Below are 19620 nucleotides of genomic sequence, written 5' to 3' on the forward strand. Positions count from 1 at the left end.
AAAAAAAAAAAAAAGGAAAAAAGACAAAATAACTGATAAGCCACAGGCTAATCCCAGGCCATGTGTTCACGTGGGTCCAGGTTGGAGAGGGCACATGTGTACATGGCCTGGGATTATTAGCCTGTGGTTGGGCCAAGTGACCTTGGTCAAGATGCTCAGTGTTGTAACTTTCCCAAGACCACAAATGTAATATGTGGAAGAGGCCATGGAACAGCCTAGAAGAGAATGAGAGCTGGGTAGGAAAAGGACGAATCCCAAGACCAACTGGATATTGATCTAAAAGAGATGGGACCTAAAGATCGAAATGGAAAGGAATCTGAAGACAGCTAGTATGCCCAGTTAGGTCTTCAGGTTACCCTGGGAGATAAAGCCTTTGGATACAGCTGTAGTACAGTTGGAGTATGCCTCAGAAAAGTGTGGCCCAGGCTGGGTGCCATGGCTCACAGCTGTAATCCCTACAGTTTGGGAGGCCGAGACAGGTGGATGACTTGAGGCCAGGAGTTTGAGACTGGTCCGGCCAACATGGCGAAACACTGTCTCTACTAAAAATACAAAAACTTAGCTGGTATGTGCCTGTGAGTCTCAGCTACTTGAAAGGCTGGTATGAGAATCGCTTGTGAACCTGGGAAATGGAGGTTGCAGTGAGCTGAGATTGCACCACTGCACTCCAGCCTGGAGGACAGAGCACACTATTAAAAAAACAAAAAAAAAAGTTGGCCCAGCTGGTGGCAGACCACTCTGTGGCCACAGGCTTACAAACCTCCCTAACGAGGAGCCCAAGGAGCAGGAAAAGACTCCTGAGAATGCAGTCCCCGGGAGAACAAGATTATGTGCCCATCTGCTCTGTGACTAAGAGAAAGGAATCTTGCCAAAAGGGTATAGGATCGAGGATGAGCCACAACACTTTGCCAACATTGCCCTAGGCAGCTGACCTGTTCAGTGCCCAGTGATGACCTCTGCCTGATGCCAGCCAGCAGCATGGAAAGGTTCAGAAGAGGGAGGCCTCCAGCATTGTGCTGGAGAGATTTGATGACGACGTTGAGGGTTGCATTGAAAAACATGAAAGAAATACAAGAAAGGATAAAAAACATTATATACAGTCAGATCTCAGCATCAAAGCCTGGAAGAAAGTACATAAAAAACCACTGACACTGAAATGGTGATAGATAACACAGAGTAAGGCTGAGAAGGGACAAGATGATCACCTGCAGCCAGCAGAGCCCTTTCCTGTGAGGGTGCACTCTGGGTGTAAGCAAAGAGTAAGGGCAAGTGGGGCTGGGTCCAGGTTGGAGAGGGCAGTTCCTCTGTCAGGATCCAAAGGAGACAGACTTGTTCTGCTGCCCTGTCCAGTTCCTTGGCCTGAGGAGGCTGAAGAGGGAAATGTAGGTCAGTGCTCAAAGAAGGAGCAGCTTTTTGTCTCCATAGAGGACGGAATAAAAAGAGTATCTTATTCCTAATACTGAATCCAGGCTGAATGGTGCCTATTGAAAAATACCAAATGTCCTGGGCTAGAGTCAGGAAAGTACTCCCCTCCCCACTGCTGCCCCTACTCTCCTAACACACATTTTAAACAGTAGGTGAAAGCCAAAGTCAATCAGATCAAAGTTGGCCTTCAAGCTAACTGGTAAACATCCCCTAGCAGAGTATTATCTTAGTTGAGTTCACTGGTGGTGGGGGTGGGGGGACACAGTGGTCCTTGATCTTATAGGCCCAGAGCCTGCTAATTTGTTCATAAGGAGAGAACCGACTCTCAAGAGCCGGCAGGACTGGGACATGGAAGCCAGTTTACAAACATATGGTGTCCTGATGAGCCTGCACTGAGTGGAGTGTTAGCTGGAACATGCACACCTGCAATTGAGGGTTCTAAAGTTACAAGCTAGGGCCCCCTCTCCCAGGTAGGGTCTGGACATTCATACCAGTCTGGGTAACTATGTGCTAGGCTCTGAGCGAAGAGTGTTACATAATGTATCTGAGGACATTAGGACAACCCTAGGATTTAGGTGCAGTGGTTATCCCCCATCTACTTGGAGGGACTGAGGCTTAGATGTTACGTAACTTGCCTAAGTAAGTTAGAGCCATTAAGTTTCAGGACTCAATTTAAACTCCGTCTACACCTGCATTGTCCAATGTGGTAGTCACTAGTAGCATGTGACCATTTGAATTTGAATTAAAATGAGAACTTCAATTTCTTAGTTGTTCGATCTTGGGCTTCCAAGTAAAAAATTAAAAGAAATTTCTTAGTTGTGCTAGCTTCATTTTCAATTGCTCAGCAGTTGTCTGTGGCTAGTTTGGTTGGACAGCGCAGATTTATGGATATTTCCATTGCTGCAAAAAGTTCTATTGAACAGCACTTGTCTACACTTAATTGTCTTCCTTTTGTTCTTCAAATAAATCAGCTTCAGGCAGCACAGGAGCTATTCTTCATACACAGGAGGTTGTATGGATCTGTTATTAGGTGTGGATTTTTTTTTTTTTGAGACGGAGTTTTGCAGTTTTTTTTTTTTTTTTTTTTTTTTTTTTTTGTTTTTTTTTTTTTTTTTTTTTTCATTTGTAGATATGGAGTATATTCTTTAAGGAATGAAAAACTAAGAAGAAAATGCCACTCAACCTTGTTGGTATATCAATAGGTCAGCAGGAAAAAAAATTCTATGATAAACTTGTCTCTCTAATACCAAGAAGAAATTCTAGTCCAAGCTTCAATATACTTCCTCGTTTTTTTTCCGCTATGTATTTCCTTTACAGCTGCTCTTCATTCTTTCCCACATTTCATATTAGAGGATTGGTACAGGCTTTAAAACTTAATTGACAGGAGCGAATCCAGTATCCACTCATTTCTTCTCAAAAGGCACTCTAACCCGGCAGTTTCATTCTCATGAATACTCTAGCCATGAAAAAACTCAATAGGACACAGATGCATCCAATGAATAGCAGAAGAAATCTACTGAGTTTTGGGATATTTGGTGCATTCGATTGGTCCAGGATTACAAAAGCTAAACTTCCCATTGTAAACAGGAAGCTGGATGCAAGTCCTTCCATAATATACTGTCCATTTACTCTGTAGGCCAAGAAAGTTACTGGCCTCTGATGCCCATGTTTATCAGCCAACACTTGGAGGTTCAACAATAACAGTAATTATTCCTCCAGTCACGAGGAAGACACCACCTCCAGAGCAGACACAATCATGGCTGACAGCATGTGCATCCAGGGTGGCTTCTTCAACTTCAGGTTGGGACATTCGAGCACTAAGAACTGCACACAGTACAAAGTCTCCATGTTGGTGGCAGCAAGGGCTATTCTTGGCCTCAAGTCCCGTGTGGATTTTTATTCTAAAAAAGCAGTCTTGTTTCCAGGTTTTGGGGAGGCAAATCATCTTGGAGCCCTCCATCCCTCCAGAGGAGTGGCCCAAATAACCTCCCATTTCTTCATAAATGCCCCGTTTTCCTACCTGATCCTAGTCCCCTCCCTTCAAACTGGGGATCCTCACCCTGTAATAGGAGAACACAGAGAAGAAAGTCATAAAAGTTCATTTTGTTTTCTTTCACATGAGGGTTTGTCCCTGGCAAAGGGTGCCAGGCTGAATACAAGTTTTGCTAAATAGAAGCATTTCTGAGGGCAGTTTTTAAAATACAACTTTAAGTAAGCCTGGAAGTACAAAGAGGGAGGCAAGCAGGGGAAAGAAGGCTTTGTGGACAGAGCTGCCCAGCCTTTACTCCTTAATCTCTAGGGAAACTATTGGGGGTGTAGGTAGGGAAAGGACAAAGATAACTGCAAGATATTTTATTTATAAAAAAGGTAATTAAGCTGCTTTTCAAAGAAAACAAAAAGATGGCAAAACCAGCACCCAGACCAGAAGGATCTATTTAAACCAGCAAGAGAAACTGACTTCAGTTGTGGCACCCACAGCAACTAATTCCTGGTCCAGAAGAGACTGTGGAGAACTGGTGGGTTGGGAGAAGCAAGCCCATTCCCCCTATCCTGTGTCTACCTGCCTCCAGCCTGCGCCCAGTCCAGTAGTATGGTAAAGGAGAGTACGGCCTGAAGAGAGAGGGAAGACAGCAAACCTAGCAGGGAGCTACCAGTCTCCGTTTCCGGATACATGCCCAAATCCACTCTGGGGAGACCTGCTGGGCTGAAGGGTTGTTGTCCCTGCTACACAGCACATGCGTGGCTGAGGCCATATCAAATTCCTGTACCAGGTCCCCGTCGAATGCCACAAAGTAGCGTCTGAGACGGCTGAAGTCTGGTGTGGAGGGCGGCAAGTACAGCCGCACCCCAGTGAAGATGTCCAGTAGCACCTGCAAATGCAGAGGGGTCAGGGTGGGCTCAGAGCTAAGCTGGGTACCGATGGGTCTTTACCCAGATGAGCACAGGACAGAATAAGGAGGGAGCCTAGAGTTAGGACACAAGCAGTGGAGCTTACTGGAGTAACATGCATCAATACTCCCACCCCTCCAGTCACTCCAAATTACACAGGACTGACATGCCCCTCCATCCCTGCCTAGGGGAAGAGGGGATGGGCCTCGACATCTGGGACCTGGAGATGGGAAGAGTACATGTGTATAAAAGCCATCCAGCCATGGTGGGCAGGCAGAGCTGGCTCTGACTCAGCACCCCCAGACTCTGATATCCGCTGAGACCAAGCAGTCTACTCTGTATAACCTGCTAGACTGAGGGGTTAGGAGTCCTGCTTACTACTTTCAATGGGTTCAAGGACTTCAGGCAGGGAAGAGAGATGGGAAATGTTTCTACAGGTCTGTTGGGGATTGAGTTCAGGACCTGAGCTGTCAGACTTCTATGCTCTTGGATGGCAGTGGGGAGAGTGGGCGTGCAATGACATGGTGTAGATCATATGTTTACTTCTCTCTTTTTTTTTTTTTTTTTTAAGATGGGGTTTCACCATGATGGCCAGGCTGGTTTTGAACGCCTGACCTCAGGTGATCCACCCACCTCAGCCTCCCAAAGTGCTAGGATTACAGGCGTGAGCCACCACGCCCGGCCATATGTTTACTTCTCTATCTGCCCTTTGAGCCATCACCTCCCCCAGTGTTGAGCCAGTACTAAACCTAGTTCTTGGCATCAGAAAGTGCTCAAAAGGCTGGGCGTGGTGGCTCAGGCCTGTAATCTCAGCATTTTGGGAGGCCAAGGCAGGTGGATCACTTGAGGTCAGGAGTTTGAGACCACCCTGAGCAACATGGTGAAACCCTGTCTCCACTAAAAATAGAAAAATTAGCTGGGCTTGGTGGCATGTGCCTGTAGTCCTAGCTACTTGGGAGGCTGGGGCAGGAGAATCGCTTGAACCCAGGAGGCAGAGGTTGCAGTGAGCCAAGATTGCACCATTGCCCTCTAGCCTGGGCGACAGAGCGAGACTGTCCAAAAAAAAAAAAGTGCTCAAGAGATGTTGCCAAACCCAAGACTGACAAGTGAGTGTACAAGGGAAAAGGCTCCTCAGGTGGAAAGAGAGTCACCAAGCCAGCGCCCTCTCCCTATCTCCTTGCTCGCTGGACCTGCTTCCACCCGGACCACAAATTCACACTGCCGCATTCCCACACCCAGACTGCGCTTTCCCCTTTAATGTAAATTTTGACTTGGGGCCAGTAGCTGAGTGAGTCCCTGCAGTCTCTCCTGGCTAGGCCGAGCTGTTCTATCTCCTGCCTGCTGGCACAGTTCTCCTTCCTCTCTGCTCGCTGGCTGGCCGCCTCTGCAAGGCAACAAGAGGACACAGGGTGAGCAGCAGCCCTGCTGACCATGCCCCAACAGCGGAGCAGCTGCAGGCAGTGAAGAGGTTTAACCAGTGTTCACCAAACAACTTTGCTCATCCTTTTTCAACTTGTGCAGAGGGTTGGGAACACAACCTGGGCCAAACTGGCCCACCTATGTGTTGCTGTTTTTACTCTCACCTTTGTTTGGCACAGGGTCTCATCAGCAGCTTTCCGCTTCTCCCCCACTTTCACTGGAGAAGACTTCATGGCCAGCTTCTCTCCCACTGTCACAGGGGAAGGCTTTGCAGTCAGCATGTTGCCTGCAGGACAGAGAGAAAGCTGGGCGTGGTGGTGCACACTTATGGTCCCAGCTACTCAACTGAAACCAGGAGTTCGAGGCTGTAGTGAGCTATGGTTGTGCCACTGCACTCCAGCCTGGGTGACAGTGTGAGACCCTAAAAAACATTAAGATACAGAAGAACTAAAAGGGTAGGGATTGCTGATAATGCTTCCTGAAGTGATGGGCAGTAATGGGAAGGGCCAGGGCCTTTCTCTGCTATGAGCATTGGTGAGAGCGGAGGTTAAGAGTTATCAACTAAGCCCTTTAGCTCGAAGGTGGCTTATCCCCAGTCAGACTGGCTCTCCCCAGGGTATTGCTCCATTCAGGTTTGCTGAGCAGATACAGGGTGCCCAGCAGAATGGTCTCTGGCCCATGGCTGGACACACACCAGGAATGCAGTCCATGTCCGCTACAGTGCATATAGATAATCATGAGATCTCAGGGCTGGAATGTGAGAGACTGGGTCCCTGCCCTTGGATCTCTGCCCCTCACACCGCCCTCTTCCTCATCCCAGCCCCCTCCCTATCCTTACCGCCTTTGCTGTTCGAGTTACTCAGTTTCCCTTCTGCTTTCTTGGTACTGGCATAAGGCTTGCTGGGGGAGGCGCTGGGAGCCTTGTGGGACACAGAAGACCCCGAGGGACCCTTATTCTCTTCACTGCTACCCCCTGTAGTGGAGCTCCCTTCATCTCCAGCCATTACAGTGAAGTCTGCTTTCTCCTTGGACAGCTGGTACAGTTCCTGAGGCAGGGAGGGACAACGTCAGAGGATGTCATTGTCTTCCAGACTATGGCCTCAGAGGTGGTATGTGTGATGTATTTTAGGCGCATGTGGGAACAGAGATACGAGAAAGATAAAGAGCAAAGAAAGGGAGTTGGCTTCCTTGGTAATATTCCAAAGTATGGCCCTATACCCTGAATAATCAGGGCACCCCCTCAACAGGAGCAATAGGAGCTCCTGCCTCAACAGGAGCAAACCCTCACTCCCCAGACCAAGGGCTGCTCCGTGGGGCCTGATGAATGCAGGGTTCTTACTCAGAGATGGAGGGAGAAGGAGGTCTAGTGCTGTGCCCCTGGCCCAGCAGCAGTTTGGTCTCCCTCTCTAATTGTCGTCCTTGCTCTGCCTCAGGGGAATGGGAGAAAGGAGAAGACAGAGGACATATGAATGGTTCAGATGGCCAAGGCTCCAAGGCCTAGACAGTGGGGTGGAGAATACACATATAGCCTGAGAGCTGCTACCTTGAGTTGACGAAGGTTAGTGGCAGATTTCCAGTCCTTATCATCTCGGATTCGGGTGCAGCGAGGGAATCGGATGGAGATCCCATCAGCTGTGTGAGCCTCCGATTTGGAGAATTCAGCCCCTGTGATCTCCCACACGGCAGCTTTCTGTGAGAAGTAAGTCATCACTGGTTAAGAAGATAGTATCAGTGGTTGGGTGTGGTGGCTCATGCCTGTAACCCCAGCACTTTGGGAAGCTGAGGTGGGCAGACTATTGAGGTCAGGAGTTTGAGACCAGCCTGGCCAACATGGCGCAACCCCATCTCTACGAAAAATACAAAAATTAGCCAGGTATAGTGGCGCATACCTGTAGACCCCACTACTCAGAAGGCTGAGGTATGAGAATCTCTTAAAACTGGAAGGCAGAGGTTGCAGTGAGCTGAGATCATGCCACTGTTCTCCAGAGCGAGACTCTGTCTCAAAAAAAAAAAAAAAAAAAGTGAAGCAAGTACTGGCTGGGCGCAGTGGCTCTTGCCTGTAATCCTAGCATTTTGGGAGGCCGAGGTGGGTGGATCACCTGAGGTCAGGGCCTTGAGACCAGCCTGGCCAACATGGGAAAACCTCATCTCCACTAAAAATACAAAAATTAGCCAGGTGTGGAGGCACACCCCTGCAATCGCAGCTACTTGGGAGACAGAGGTGGGAGAACTACTTGAACCTAGCGGGGTGGAGGCTGTAGTGAGCTAAGGTCTCGTCACTGCACTCCAGCCTGGACGACAGAGTGAGACCCTGTCAAAAAGAAAAAAANAAAAAAAAAAAAAAAAAAAAAAAAAAAAAAAAAAAAAAAAAAAAAAAAAAAAAAAAACAAAAAAAAAAAAAAAAAAAAAAAAAAAAAAAAAAAAAGAAAAGTATCTCCCAACCAGCTAGAAACAATGCAGAACAGTTAAAACCAAAAACCAGCTAACAGCTGGGAAACTTGGGTCCTGGTTTTGCTGCTGCTGCTGGATAGCCTTAGAGAAGTCCTGTTTGTTCTCTGGATCTCTTTCTTGGTCAGTACAAGAAGGGATTGGGCCAGGATGCTTCCAGAACACACCTTTTGTGCTGAGGGAACAGGTACTCTCTTCCCTCTTTTCTTAAAGCAATTGGATCACAGAGAAAATTCCTCAGAGTTGGCTGGTTGTCACTGTGCCTATCACTTGGCTGGAAATCTAGATTCCCATCCCTGGGTGGACTTTCATTGAGGTGAGATGGCTTCTCTGTGGCACTAGAGAACCTGTAAGCTAATCCTATGGGCTGGAGGACCCCAAACCACTGGGTTGATACCTTTGGGTCTGGGACGATGAAGTCAGGATAGTAGATCTTGTTGATCTTCAGCCAGCTGGGTATTTTGCTGGGATCCTAGAGGAGAAAAGATGCTGTTCTGGGCTGTTCCCAAACTGGAACAAGGCTTAAATCCCTTCTCTTGGTAATGAGATTATAAGAAGCCACTTAAACAGCTGACGCTTCAGCCATGTGATCCTCCCAGCCCAGAGTGGTATGACCTAGAGGCATGCAAGCCATTTTCCACAAGCAAGGTACTCAGAGATTTTAAGGCCTAATCCTGCTCCCCTGGGCAAGCTGCAATCCTCCTTTGTGGGAAGACAGATAAATACCTGTAGCCCCCAAAGCACAGCCTCTGTCTCAGTGCTGATGGCCAGTCCAGAGGCCAGGGCTAACTACGTCCCTTCCTCACCTTGCTGATCTTCACCATGTCTAGTTCCTTCTGAAGGCGGGCAAGTGTGGCATCGTCATGGCCTCCTGCACACTTGGTGACTGTGCACCACTTCTGGCTGCCAGGGTCGTAGCAGCCCATGAGGAAGATTGACATCATGCCGCCTGGGAGGGGAGTGTGAGATGAGTGTGGGTTGGAGGAGCCATCTCTGCCAGTCCCATGAGCCGAGCCCAAGAGAGGCAGCCCAGGGCCAGAGACAGGACCTAGGTCTCAGCCATCAGAGCGCCAGTTTAATTCTTGGAGCTACCTCTTACTAGCTGTGTAATTTTAACCTTTATAAACCCCAATTTCCTCTTCTATAAATTAGGGATAATCACACCCAACACGCTGGGCTCTGGGGCATTGAACTGTGTTGGACACATGACAGACTGCTTAAAAGTATTAGTTCCTCCGACTCCAGCTTCTTCTCTAGTCGGGAAAGGTATTTTCCCTAAGGAGAAAGCTGTCAGGTCCTGAAGAAATAATTGGTGGTAAGCTTCCTTCTGCCAGGCTAACATAGTACTCTATTCTGACTTTTCCCTACCCAAGTCAAGAGCTCTCGTATTATGTCGCTACCTGAGGTGACTCAGGCCAGCTTGGGGCCCTAGATCCCAGGACTTTAGAAGTCATGACTGGCTATGTTGCCAAATCAAGCCAGTAAGATTGAGGCCAGCCTGTACCTCAAGCAGTGTCTTTTAAAACAGTACCACCCCAGGGGCCAGAAGCCATCCTGACCTTTGCTCCCTTGCCCATAGAAGGCCCCAAGGACCACCAGGTCAGCTGTGTCAGCCATGGCCCCCTCATTCAAATAGTCTTTCTTCACTTTCAGCCAATGCCGCTTCCCAGGCTCATATGTACCCTGAGGGGAAGCAAAAGAGAGACCACAGAGTAGACAGGCAACTCTATGAGGATGGGTTCACCCCTTCACTGCTACACACCAGATCTAGCCCAGTGCCCCTCTCTCTGGAGAAGAGCACCCAGGTTCCAGGCACTATAGGAGACACACAAACCCATCCTCCAGATGCAGGACAGATTGCCCAGACCCTGGAAAGGCTCCCCCAGTAGCCACCCCAACCATTGCAGACTGCCACCGCCATCTCCTGGTCAGGGCTGGAAAGGCTCAGGGGAGAGGGCTGCGAGTGAGTGGATAGGAGAGGAAGGGGGGACCACCTTACCTTCACATCCTTCAGCACCAGCCCCTCCAATCCCTCCCGGATCACCCGGGTTATCATGTCAGCCAAATCCGAAGCTTTCTGAGGGACAAGAGAGATGCTGAAGTTGGTGTGAGGTGGCAAGTAAGTGAGTGGGGACTGTTCCTTTTCACACACTAGTGAAGTGCCCACTGAAAACACCCTTACTTGAATATAAGGGACAAACGGTTAGAAAGCAGGGAGTTTCTCATCCCAGCCAGAGGGCTGCTATGGCTTTGAAACACTAGGGGCTTACCTAGGAAGGATTTCCATGCCCTACCCTTCTGGGTGAAGACTAGCAGACAATATATACAAGAGTCAAAGGCAAATGTCATCAAGAGTCTCCATAAGACATTAAGATTTATTCTTCCAGTTGCACTTGACTCAAGGAGTTCTCTGCTCTGCTTTCAAACTTCTAGGACACTGCCTAGGGTAGGGTCTTCACTTACTGTGACTCGTTTCATTTCTGAGAACATGATCCGGTTTGGAATTTCAACCATGTTCTCATGAAGAAACTTCCGCCGCTCACACAGAGGCCTGAGAACAGGAGAGTTGAGGTTAGACCAGGATCCTCCCACCCTTATTAGGAATTTTAAGGAAGGAAGGGGCACAATGATAAAACTGCCACTTCAAGAAAGGGTTTGCCATGGATCAAAGACCTCATGTGTAACAGTTCTGCTGTCAAGGGCTACAAGGGCTCCATTGTGACCGAACATGGACAGTTGTGAGCTGTGGCACAGAGCCAGTTCAGAGTTGTAGTTCCTATTTCTACTTCATGGAGCGAGCCAAGGGAAAGCTGGCGTCTAGCCCAGATGGTATAAATTCTGGTCCCATTTGAAAAATGACTCCAACTCTCATTTTTTATCCCCTGCATCCTGCTTTACCCCAACCCCAAGGAGAGCTGGTCCTGGGTAGGCAGGCTGAGACAGGCCTCAAGACCCAAACCTCAAGTCCTACCCCCACCAATTCTTTCCCTCTCTCCTTCCTTCTCCCTCCCCAATCAAGGATGTGGCTGCTGCAGGAGGAATAGGGGTCAAGATACATTTCTAAGTGAGGAAAGGGCTGATACTGGTTTCTCAGGCCCAAGTATATGGATGCAGCTAAGTCAAGACTGCTAATTCTCTCCAAGATGGTCCCACCCATAGCCTCCCCTATAATCAGCAGCTTACTGTTGTCAGTCTCTTCTGAAATCAAAACCTCTGAGCTGAAAACCGTCTGCCTTATGCCCCTAGGGATGCCAATGGAGAAATAAACTGAAACCCCACTATGCTCAAAGTCTATTTCTCTGTAAAAATCCATTTTACTTTAGTTAGAGAAACTTCTTTGGGGGGTTGAGTTTCTTCTGTGATTCATTCAGAGATGAGATGGAGTCAACACATAGGCTTTTTTTTTTTTTTTTTTTTTTAACCCTTAGCCCCACCCCTCACATAGGCTCTTTCTTACACCAAATGGGGAGCTGATCATGTAGCAATTGTGCTTCCTCTCAGCTCCCTCTTGCCATTGCCTCTGGCAAGCTCTTGAGCACAAGCACATGTGCCAGCTGCTTCCCCGTACCCTCCTCTCCAGCCTGAAGCGCCCTCCCTCCCCACTCAGGGAAAACAAGATTCCTGGCAGTTTTTGGGTTTAAAGATGTAAGCCAACTCACCTGTCCATCAAGCTGACATCATTAAAGTAGATACAATCAAAAACAAACAGGCAGACATTGGCATCCTGGAAGGCCGCTTTCTGTAAGGGAAAATGAGGTAGTAGGTATACGAAGGACAAAAGTCAGAGGGCATGAAAAAATAAGGAGTACTAATCCACTTCTGGAGGCCCCCTGAAGCACCGGATGAAAAAGTCCTACTTTTGCTCTGAAGCCCCCTGGGCCATAAGGGCACTAAGCAGACAGTGCTAAATGGAAACCAACCCAATTATAAGTTTGTTCCAATACCAGTCCCTTTTTAGGAGAAAAACAAGACAAAAAACCAAACCAGAATGAAGTCAGAAGGGAAGAATAAGCCTTTTTCAGACTGCAGTGATATTTCCTTTTTCAGACTGCAGTGTGCACACACGTACATACTCACACTCATTCATTCTTTCACATATGGCCTGAAGCAATACCTTGTGCACTCCCAGGGTCCCAAAGGGCAGTGGTTTCCCTGTCTTGTTGTCAATCAGAAGCACCTCAGAGTCCAAGATCATGCTTTGGCCCCCAGGAAAAGCCTGGGGGATGTAGTCCTTAAAGTGGACCACCTGAAAGCAGAAGGGGAGCTTTGGTGAGGGATGACATGGCAGCAGGGACCCAAAACCATGCCATGGAGAGCAAAGCCTAGGCCCCAGACGGAATACAAAACAACATGTGGAAGGCCCAGCTAATATACAAAACATGCTAGGCCTTGTGAGCCACCTAGACAACAGGAAGGGGCCATCTGTTTCAATACTTCTGTCCAGGCCCAGGAAGAGGTCAGCCCATGCTGAGTTACTTTCTATGGGCTGTAGAGAAGGCACAATTTTGGAGGAAAATGGATGAAACAGAGAGTAAACCTGTTCGGGAGGAGGAGGAAGAAGGATGGGTGGGCAGAGATTAGTGCCTATTGCAGAAGATATGTGACTATCAGGCTGAGGATTGGATTAGGGGAGAACAGACTGCTTGAAAACAGAAAGGTAGAAATGAACCCCCTCAGGTAGAGCAAGGAAACTTGAGCAGTGTCTTCTCTGAGTGGGAGCCCTGAACCAATAGCCATCACTACCCAGGATGCTTAGAGCAGGAACAGGAAAGGCCAGCACATTCATGCCATTCTCCTTCAATCCCTAATCTAGCCCTTTAAGAACCCAGACCACAGGAGAGGCAAGGGATGAGTGAACATAAGGGAAAGTTAAGGAAAGGACTAAATCTGGAAAAGTGTGCTCAGATTTCTTCCTGGGTCACAGATGGTGTCTATTTAACACCAACCTCACCAGAAGCAGCTCCTCAGTGATTTTCTAGTGTTTCACAGAACAAGTGAACCTGCACTAAAGCTCCACAATGAGGCCACTGCTTAGCTCTCCTCTTGAACACATGAAACCAATGGCCTGACTGCTTTGTCCCCAGTGCTCCAGCAGGAAGGCAAGGCTGAGGTAAGCACAGGGGCCATATAGCACATCCTCCTGAACCCCCTAGGGCTCTTAAAAACTGAGTCTGAGTTAGGAAAGAAAAGGATAGCAGGGACAGGAATTCCATCTGCTTACAAGCTACTGGAGCCAGATGTTCCAGCTGCTTTTCCCTGAAGACACCCCCAAAGGCTCACAGTATCCTTGGGAGTTGAGAGGGTTAAGGAATAAGGTTCCAAATGCCACCCCTGAGTAGAGCAGGAACCTAGGCTCCCAGATGTCCCTATGAGACTGTTTACACCAGAATGTAAGCTTCATGATGGCTAGAACTTTTGTCCATTTTTTTCCACTGCTATATCCCCACTAGCTGTAGCAGTTGGTAAGCATCTGATAAATAACTGTTGAACAAATTAATGAATGACGGCCCAATAGCATGTTGTATATAATAAGCCTTAGTCTTGCTCACGGGGAGCACCTGGGAACACAAAAGACACACGGCAACTCACCAACTGAGCTCACCGTCCCAGTATCACCGTGGGCAAAAGAAGTTATCGCTGGTCGGATGCAGTGGCTCATGCCTATAATCCCAGCACTTTGGGAGGCTGAGGCAGGTGGATCACCTGAGGTCAGGAGTTGAAGACAAGCCTGCCCAACATGGTGAAACCCTGTCTCTACAACAAATAAAAAAATTAGCTGGACATGGTGGTACACGCCTATAGTCCCAGCTACTCAGGAGGCTGAGGCAGGAGAATCACTTGAACCTGGGAGGCAGAGGTTGCACTAAACCAAGATTGTGCCACTGCACTCCAGCCTTGGGTGACAGAGTGAGACCCTGTCTCAAAAAAAAAAAAAAGAAAAGAAGTATCACTGTCCCAGGGAGCTCTACCCTCACTAACCCAAGTCAGAACTCTTTTGCTTTCCCTGCTGAGCAGCCTTCATTATTGGAAAATTCCAAAAATGAATAAATGAATGAATGAATGAATTCATACAACGAATAAAAAAGAAACCCTTATTGTGTACCATACCTGAAATGGCTGTGGGACTCTGGCCCTTAGAGGCAGAAAGGGGAAAGATGGTCCTGGCGGAAAGGAAGGGACTCATACCTTGTGAGGCAGGACGGGCTTGAGACTGCGGCTGAAGTAGCTGAAGTGGTCCCCATTCTTATGCACTTGGACTCGCTCTCCATCATACTTGATCTCAGAGAACATGCCATTGGGACACTTCTTCATTGCATACTCAATGGACTTGCAGGCCTCCGCCTTGGGGTGGGGAAAGCAAAGCCTGGAGACTTTCAGTGAGGGGCTGCTCAGCAGCAATATCCAAAGACCTTGCAATTGGGTTAGTCAGGGCAGGACCTGGGTCCCCGCAACTTATGCTCAGGGAAGGCTGTTGAAGAGGTGATGGGAATGGAAAGGGCTGGGCAATGTTGCATTCTGCCTATAAAATAATCACCAGAGCTGACACAGGAGCTTGCATTTTGAGGAATATGAATGCTATTCATTGTACAAGTAAAAGCCCAATGAAACAAGATTTAATTTTTTTCTCAATAAGTCAGGCTCTTGCAGGGCCTCTGGCAATATTAAATACATCAGTTATCCCAGTAAAAGAGGTATGTGAAGCTAAGGTTAAGGAGTGCAGGTGACAGTGAGGCTGGCAGGGTGAGTGATCGGGGATCCCTATGACAGGATTTCCAGATACTGGAGTGCTCACTTACGTACCTGTGCTAGCCCAACTCAAACAATAGCTACCATTTTGGGGGTACTTCATCTACATAATCTCATTTCATCTCCCATGTGACATCTTATGTGACAAATACTGTTTAGTTTTTGACAAAACTGAAGCTTAGAGATATTAAGTGCTTAAGTTACATAGTTAGTAAAAGGCAAGAATGAGATTTGGATCTAGGCCCACCTCTAAAACCTGTGTGGTTAATCACTAAGCTATATAACCCATGCCAGTCTTTAAATGACAAGCTGTAGAACAGACTCTGGGAGGCGTTTGTATAAAAGAAAGGCCACTACTGCAGGTGGCCGCAGTCCCATCTGCGGGATGGAGATCTCACTGTTTTGGTGCTGGCTATCCTGCATTCCTAGTAGGGAGAGAACACTTCCCTATCTCAAACATAAAACTCTAAACCAAGGCTTTAGCATGACACATAAGATGGTTTTGAAAAAATCACCATGTATCACTGGAAAATCCAAAGGATCTCACAGTAGGCATGGCAGCATATGTGGTGGGTCCTGTCACACAGGAAAATGAGGCTGGAAAGGAAATCCCATTTCTCATGAAATGAGCAGAGGCCCAAGATGATGTCTGTCAGAGTTAGCCTTCATTCCTATGTGTCCTCCCTCTTCCCGAGTTACCCCGTCACAGGAAGCCTGTCTCTGCTACCAACTCTCAGATCTATTTTGCAGTAGGTCACAGAATCTCAGGGGTTACTTAATACATCCATCTGTCTTCAGTTAAGATAACAGATAAACCATTCTAGGGAGATGCCTCAGTCTCAGACATCATCCACAAAGGAGACTGAAGGACAAGAGAGGCTAAGTCACTCATCTAAGATTCTTCAGCTTCTTGGTGACATAGTTGGGCCTACAGCTCAGGTCTTTCCACTAGATCCTCTGTCTTTTCCTTTGCCTTCACTTCCTACTGAGAAATGCCCCCTTGCACCTCCATCTTCCTTCCCCAAGCTCTTTCAGTCAACTTGCAAGAGCTCTCAATACTCATACCCTATCAGATCTCAGCCAGGATGTGAAACTTGGAGGCATGGAGAGCAGGGGCAGGGCAGCACTCCTCACCAGCATGGGCTGCACAGGTGTCATCAGTGAGGCCTGGACGCTCAGAGCTCGTCTCTGGCCTGGCTTCTTCTCCACCTCCTGCTCATTGCGAAGGACCCGCTCCACCACGTCCTGCAGGTTGCGCGAGGCTTTGAAGGCTTCATAGGCATTGGGGTCAAGGGCGTCTAACCTGCCACAGGGTACAGGAGCATGGAAACAAAACCACTGCCTTTGTTTGACTCCATGGTTTTGGACAGCAATCTGTCGTCACAGGAGAAATCCTAATCTATAGGGAAGAGGCTATGTTCTACTGTCTAAAAACTTTCACAGGAGAGAAAACTCTTGGAAAATTTAGCTCTTTTGAGATTTAGCTCTATGTGGATACTGCCTTAGCAAGCAGGGGGCTGGAGTAGGCAAGAGACTCATGCTGTACTCACTGAACGTATTCCACACTTCAACTGTAACAACTGTGAGAAAGGTACTGTTATCTACATTTTATACAGGATAAAATGAACGCAGAGGCAGGTCAAGTGAGGGATCAGGGTCCCACAGAAAGTAAGAAGGTGGAATGGGGATTCAAATCCTTGGGACTCAAAAGTCCTGACACCAGTTAGGAACAAACGAAGCTAACAAACGACAGCTCAGTCTGTCAGACGAGCTGCTACTTACACATGTTTTGCACCCGAGTTCATCTTCAGATCATGTTTGATCAACCTGATGATGCATTTAAGGTCATTGGCTGTACACCTAGGGGGATGAGGCACATTTAACTTGGTCTTGAAGAGCTCTGGAATCCCAAGGGAACCTTCCCTTCCCAAGAGATTCCATCTCTCTATGCCCATCCCCATTGGGCATAGTTTGACGGAGGCAGCTCCCCCACCTGGAGGCAATGTCCTGCAGGGCCTGTTGCTGCTCATCCTCCTTGGTGAGCTTGGACAGCCGCCGAAGGAACTCATCCACTTCCTGGATGGTAAGGAGGCTCTTGGCAGCTGGGGGAAAAGACTTGCTCTGCTCAAAGAAGACTCTGATTGTCTCTGACACGTCACCCTGTCTCCAAAAACCAAAATGCCACTGCTGCAACCCTAGGGTGGCCAAGTGTATCCCCTAAAACCCAGGACTGAAGATTAATCAAGAAATTTCAATCATAGCTCTTATCCCAACTCAACATATCTAGCCTACTTCTTTCTTATTATTTATTTATTTTAAGACGTGGTTTCACCATGTTGGTCAGGCTGGTCTTGAACTCCCAACCTCAGGTCATCCACCCACCTTGACCTCCAAAATGCTTGGATTACAGGCGTGAGCCACCACGCCTGGCCATATCTAGCCTACTTCTTAGTAACACTAGCCCATCCACATTTCCTAGAAGGGGTATGTCTGTCTACCATACAAGGTGCCAACCTGCCCTAGCTGAGAGAAGACATAAGAACTAATCTAGTGCTGAGCTAATTTAATTCCTGCTTAAGAATTTGAACTAGAGACATATATGGTCATCAGATAATGGAGGTGCTTGGATGGAAACTTTCCATGATACCAAGGCTAGAGTCATGCACCAAGGCTAGAGTCATGAACAAACCTAAAGCTTGGTAAGCCCAAGTTATGGGAGAAAACAAGCAAGAAAAAAGAGAGTCCAGAATAAGAGCCCCAGGAGAGAAAGGGGGGCAAGTCTCAAATTCTGACTTTTGAGAACTAGGCCTTTGTGGTTCAGCAGTGGTATGGTTTCCATCCTCAGAAACTTACGAAATTAACATCTATGGCCTCACATTCAACTCCCGCAATAACGGAAGCTTGCTCAAATGGGTTTCAGTTTCCTAAAACAGTATGTATCCCAACCAGAAAAAAAAGAGGTTGCAGGTGCCTAGCTTGGCAAAACCCTACCTGGAATGCAGCCTATCCTCCCTCCCCTTCCTCTGACCTGCTCTAGGTCCCGTGCCATCTCATCTGGGTTGCAGTTAAAAATGCGACTGAAAAGCTTCACAATCTGCTTATCATTCAAGTTATAAACACTCTTAATGACTCCTGGCAGCAGCAGCTTCACTGTTAGGTACACATCACCGTGGAAACCATCTGGAGACAGAAGAAAGGAATGCTTCTTGAGAAACAGAGCTTAAACAAATAAATATATAAACTCAAAGAAGGCTGGGCAAGGTGGCTCACACCTGTAATCTCAGCACTTTGGGAGGCTGAGGCAGGAGAAATGCTTGAGCTCATGAGTTTGAGATTAGCCTGGGCAACACAGAAAGACCCCATCTCTACAAAAAATTAAAAAATTAGCTGAACATGGTAGCATATGCCTGTGGTCCCAGCTACTTGGGAGGAGGACAGGAGGATCGCTTTAGCCCAGGAGGTCAAGGCTGTAGTGTGCTGTGATCACACCACTGCACTCCAGCCTGGGTGACAGAGCAAGACCCCGTCTCACACACAAAAAATTAAATAAATAAAAAAATAGGCCGGGTGCAGTGGCTTATACCTGTATCCCAGCACTTTGGGAGGCCAAGGTAGGTGGATCATGAGGTCAAGAGATTGAGACCATCCTGGCCAACATGGTGAAACCCCATCTCTATTAAAAATACAAAAATTAGCTGGGTGTGTTGGCACGTGCCTGTAGTCCCAGCTACTCGGGAGGATGAAGCAGGAGAATCACTTGTACCCAGGAGGAGGGGGTTGCAGTGAGCCAAGATCATGCCACTGCACTCCAGCCTGGTGACAGATTGAGACTCCATCTCAAAAATAATAAAATAAATAAACTCAGGCTTGGTGTGGTGGCTCATACTTGTAATCCCAACACTTTAGGAGGTTGAGGTAGGCAGATCACTTGAATCCAGGAGTTAAGAGACCAATCTGGGCAAAATGGTGAAACCCCTTCTCTACAAAAAATATAAAAATTAGCCAGGCATGATGGCATATGACTATAGTCCCAGCTACCTGGGAGGCTGAGGTAGGAGGACTGCTTTACCACAGGAGGCTGAGGTTGCAGTGAGCTGAGATTGCACCAGTGCACTCCAGCCTGGGCAACACAGTCACATTTTTTGTCTCAATAAATAAATACTCAAAGAAGCAGAGACCAAAACATATCTATACATCACTGCCCATGCTCCTATAGTACCCTGTGCATATTGCTACAGTAGGAGACAGCGCAGAGTTCAGAGGTTGGTGGATTGTGTGTCTGCCTCACCTTTAGCCTATAGATGAACTCTCATTGGACAGGGCGGTTACTTTCACTTCGCATACCCAGTGACAAGGACATTACATATGCTCAGTGACAATTTGTTAGATAAATGAAAGAAACAGAGTTGGAAGATTCTATTCTAAGCTGTGTATATGGTTCACAAAAACCAAATTAAATATGCAGGACAGTAAATTTTCTAACTAGTCAAATAGAATGGGTTCTTCTGGCTTCCTGGGGGCAGACTAAGGGGAGAGGAAGAAAGATGCCAAAGTGCTCTGGGCAAAACTGGATACATAATTTGTGGAGTACAGTGCAAAATGCAAACATGAGGCCCCTTGTTCAAAATCATTAAGAAATTCAAAGGCCGGGCGCGGTGGCTCAAGCCTGTAATCCCAGCACTTTGGGAGGCC

General features: G+C 47.6%; 1 protein-coding gene and 1 pseudogene across 5 annotated transcripts in view; both read right to left on the reverse strand.

Moving 5' to 3' along the window:
* Positions 1–2496: 2496 nt before the first annotated feature.
* LOC108308437 lies at positions 2497–3367 on the reverse strand (annotated as a pseudogene).
* Positions 3368–3762: 395 nt separating this feature from the next.
* Positions 3763–19620, reverse strand: part of LIG3 (DNA ligase 3) — a 25487-nt gene continuing 9629 nt past the window's right edge. For 3 of the 5 annotated variants that reach the window (XM_017534239.2, XM_017534238.2, XM_017534236.2), the window contains 16 exons: positions 17957–18108; positions 16922–17088; positions 16711–16788; positions 16063–16231; positions 14368–14523; positions 12296–12427; positions 11841–11920; positions 10645–10732; positions 10181–10258; positions 9741–9864; positions 8988–9130; positions 8579–8653; positions 7277–7423; positions 6572–6779; positions 5898–6019; positions 3763–4295 (listed from right to left, as the gene is read on the reverse strand). In XM_017534239.2, coding sequence (XP_017389728.1) covers positions 4062–4295; positions 5898–6019; positions 6572–6779; positions 7277–7423; positions 8579–8653; positions 8988–9130; positions 9741–9864; positions 10181–10258; positions 10645–10732; positions 11841–11920; positions 12296–12427; positions 14368–14523; positions 16063–16231; positions 16711–16788; positions 16922–17088; positions 17957–18108 — 2153 coding nt within the window. In that variant the 3' untranslated portion in view covers positions 3763–4061. Of the gene's footprint in view, positions 4296–5327; positions 5699–5897; positions 6020–6571; positions 6780–7276; positions 7424–8578; positions 8654–8987; positions 9131–9740; positions 9865–10180; positions 10259–10644; positions 10733–11840; positions 11921–12295; positions 12428–14367; positions 14524–16062; positions 16232–16710; positions 16789–16921; positions 17089–17956; positions 18109–19620 lie in introns of those variants that run through there. The other 2 variants (XM_017534242.2, XM_017534241.2) reach the window with 2 other exon arrangements.

This window comes from Cebus imitator, unplaced genomic scaffold, assembly GCF_001604975.1.
Source record: "Cebus imitator isolate Cc_AM_T3 unplaced genomic scaffold, Cebus_imitator-1.0 Scaffold85, whole genome shotgun sequence".
Classification (NCBI taxonomy): Eukaryota; Metazoa; Chordata; class Mammalia; order Primates; family Cebidae; genus Cebus; species Cebus imitator.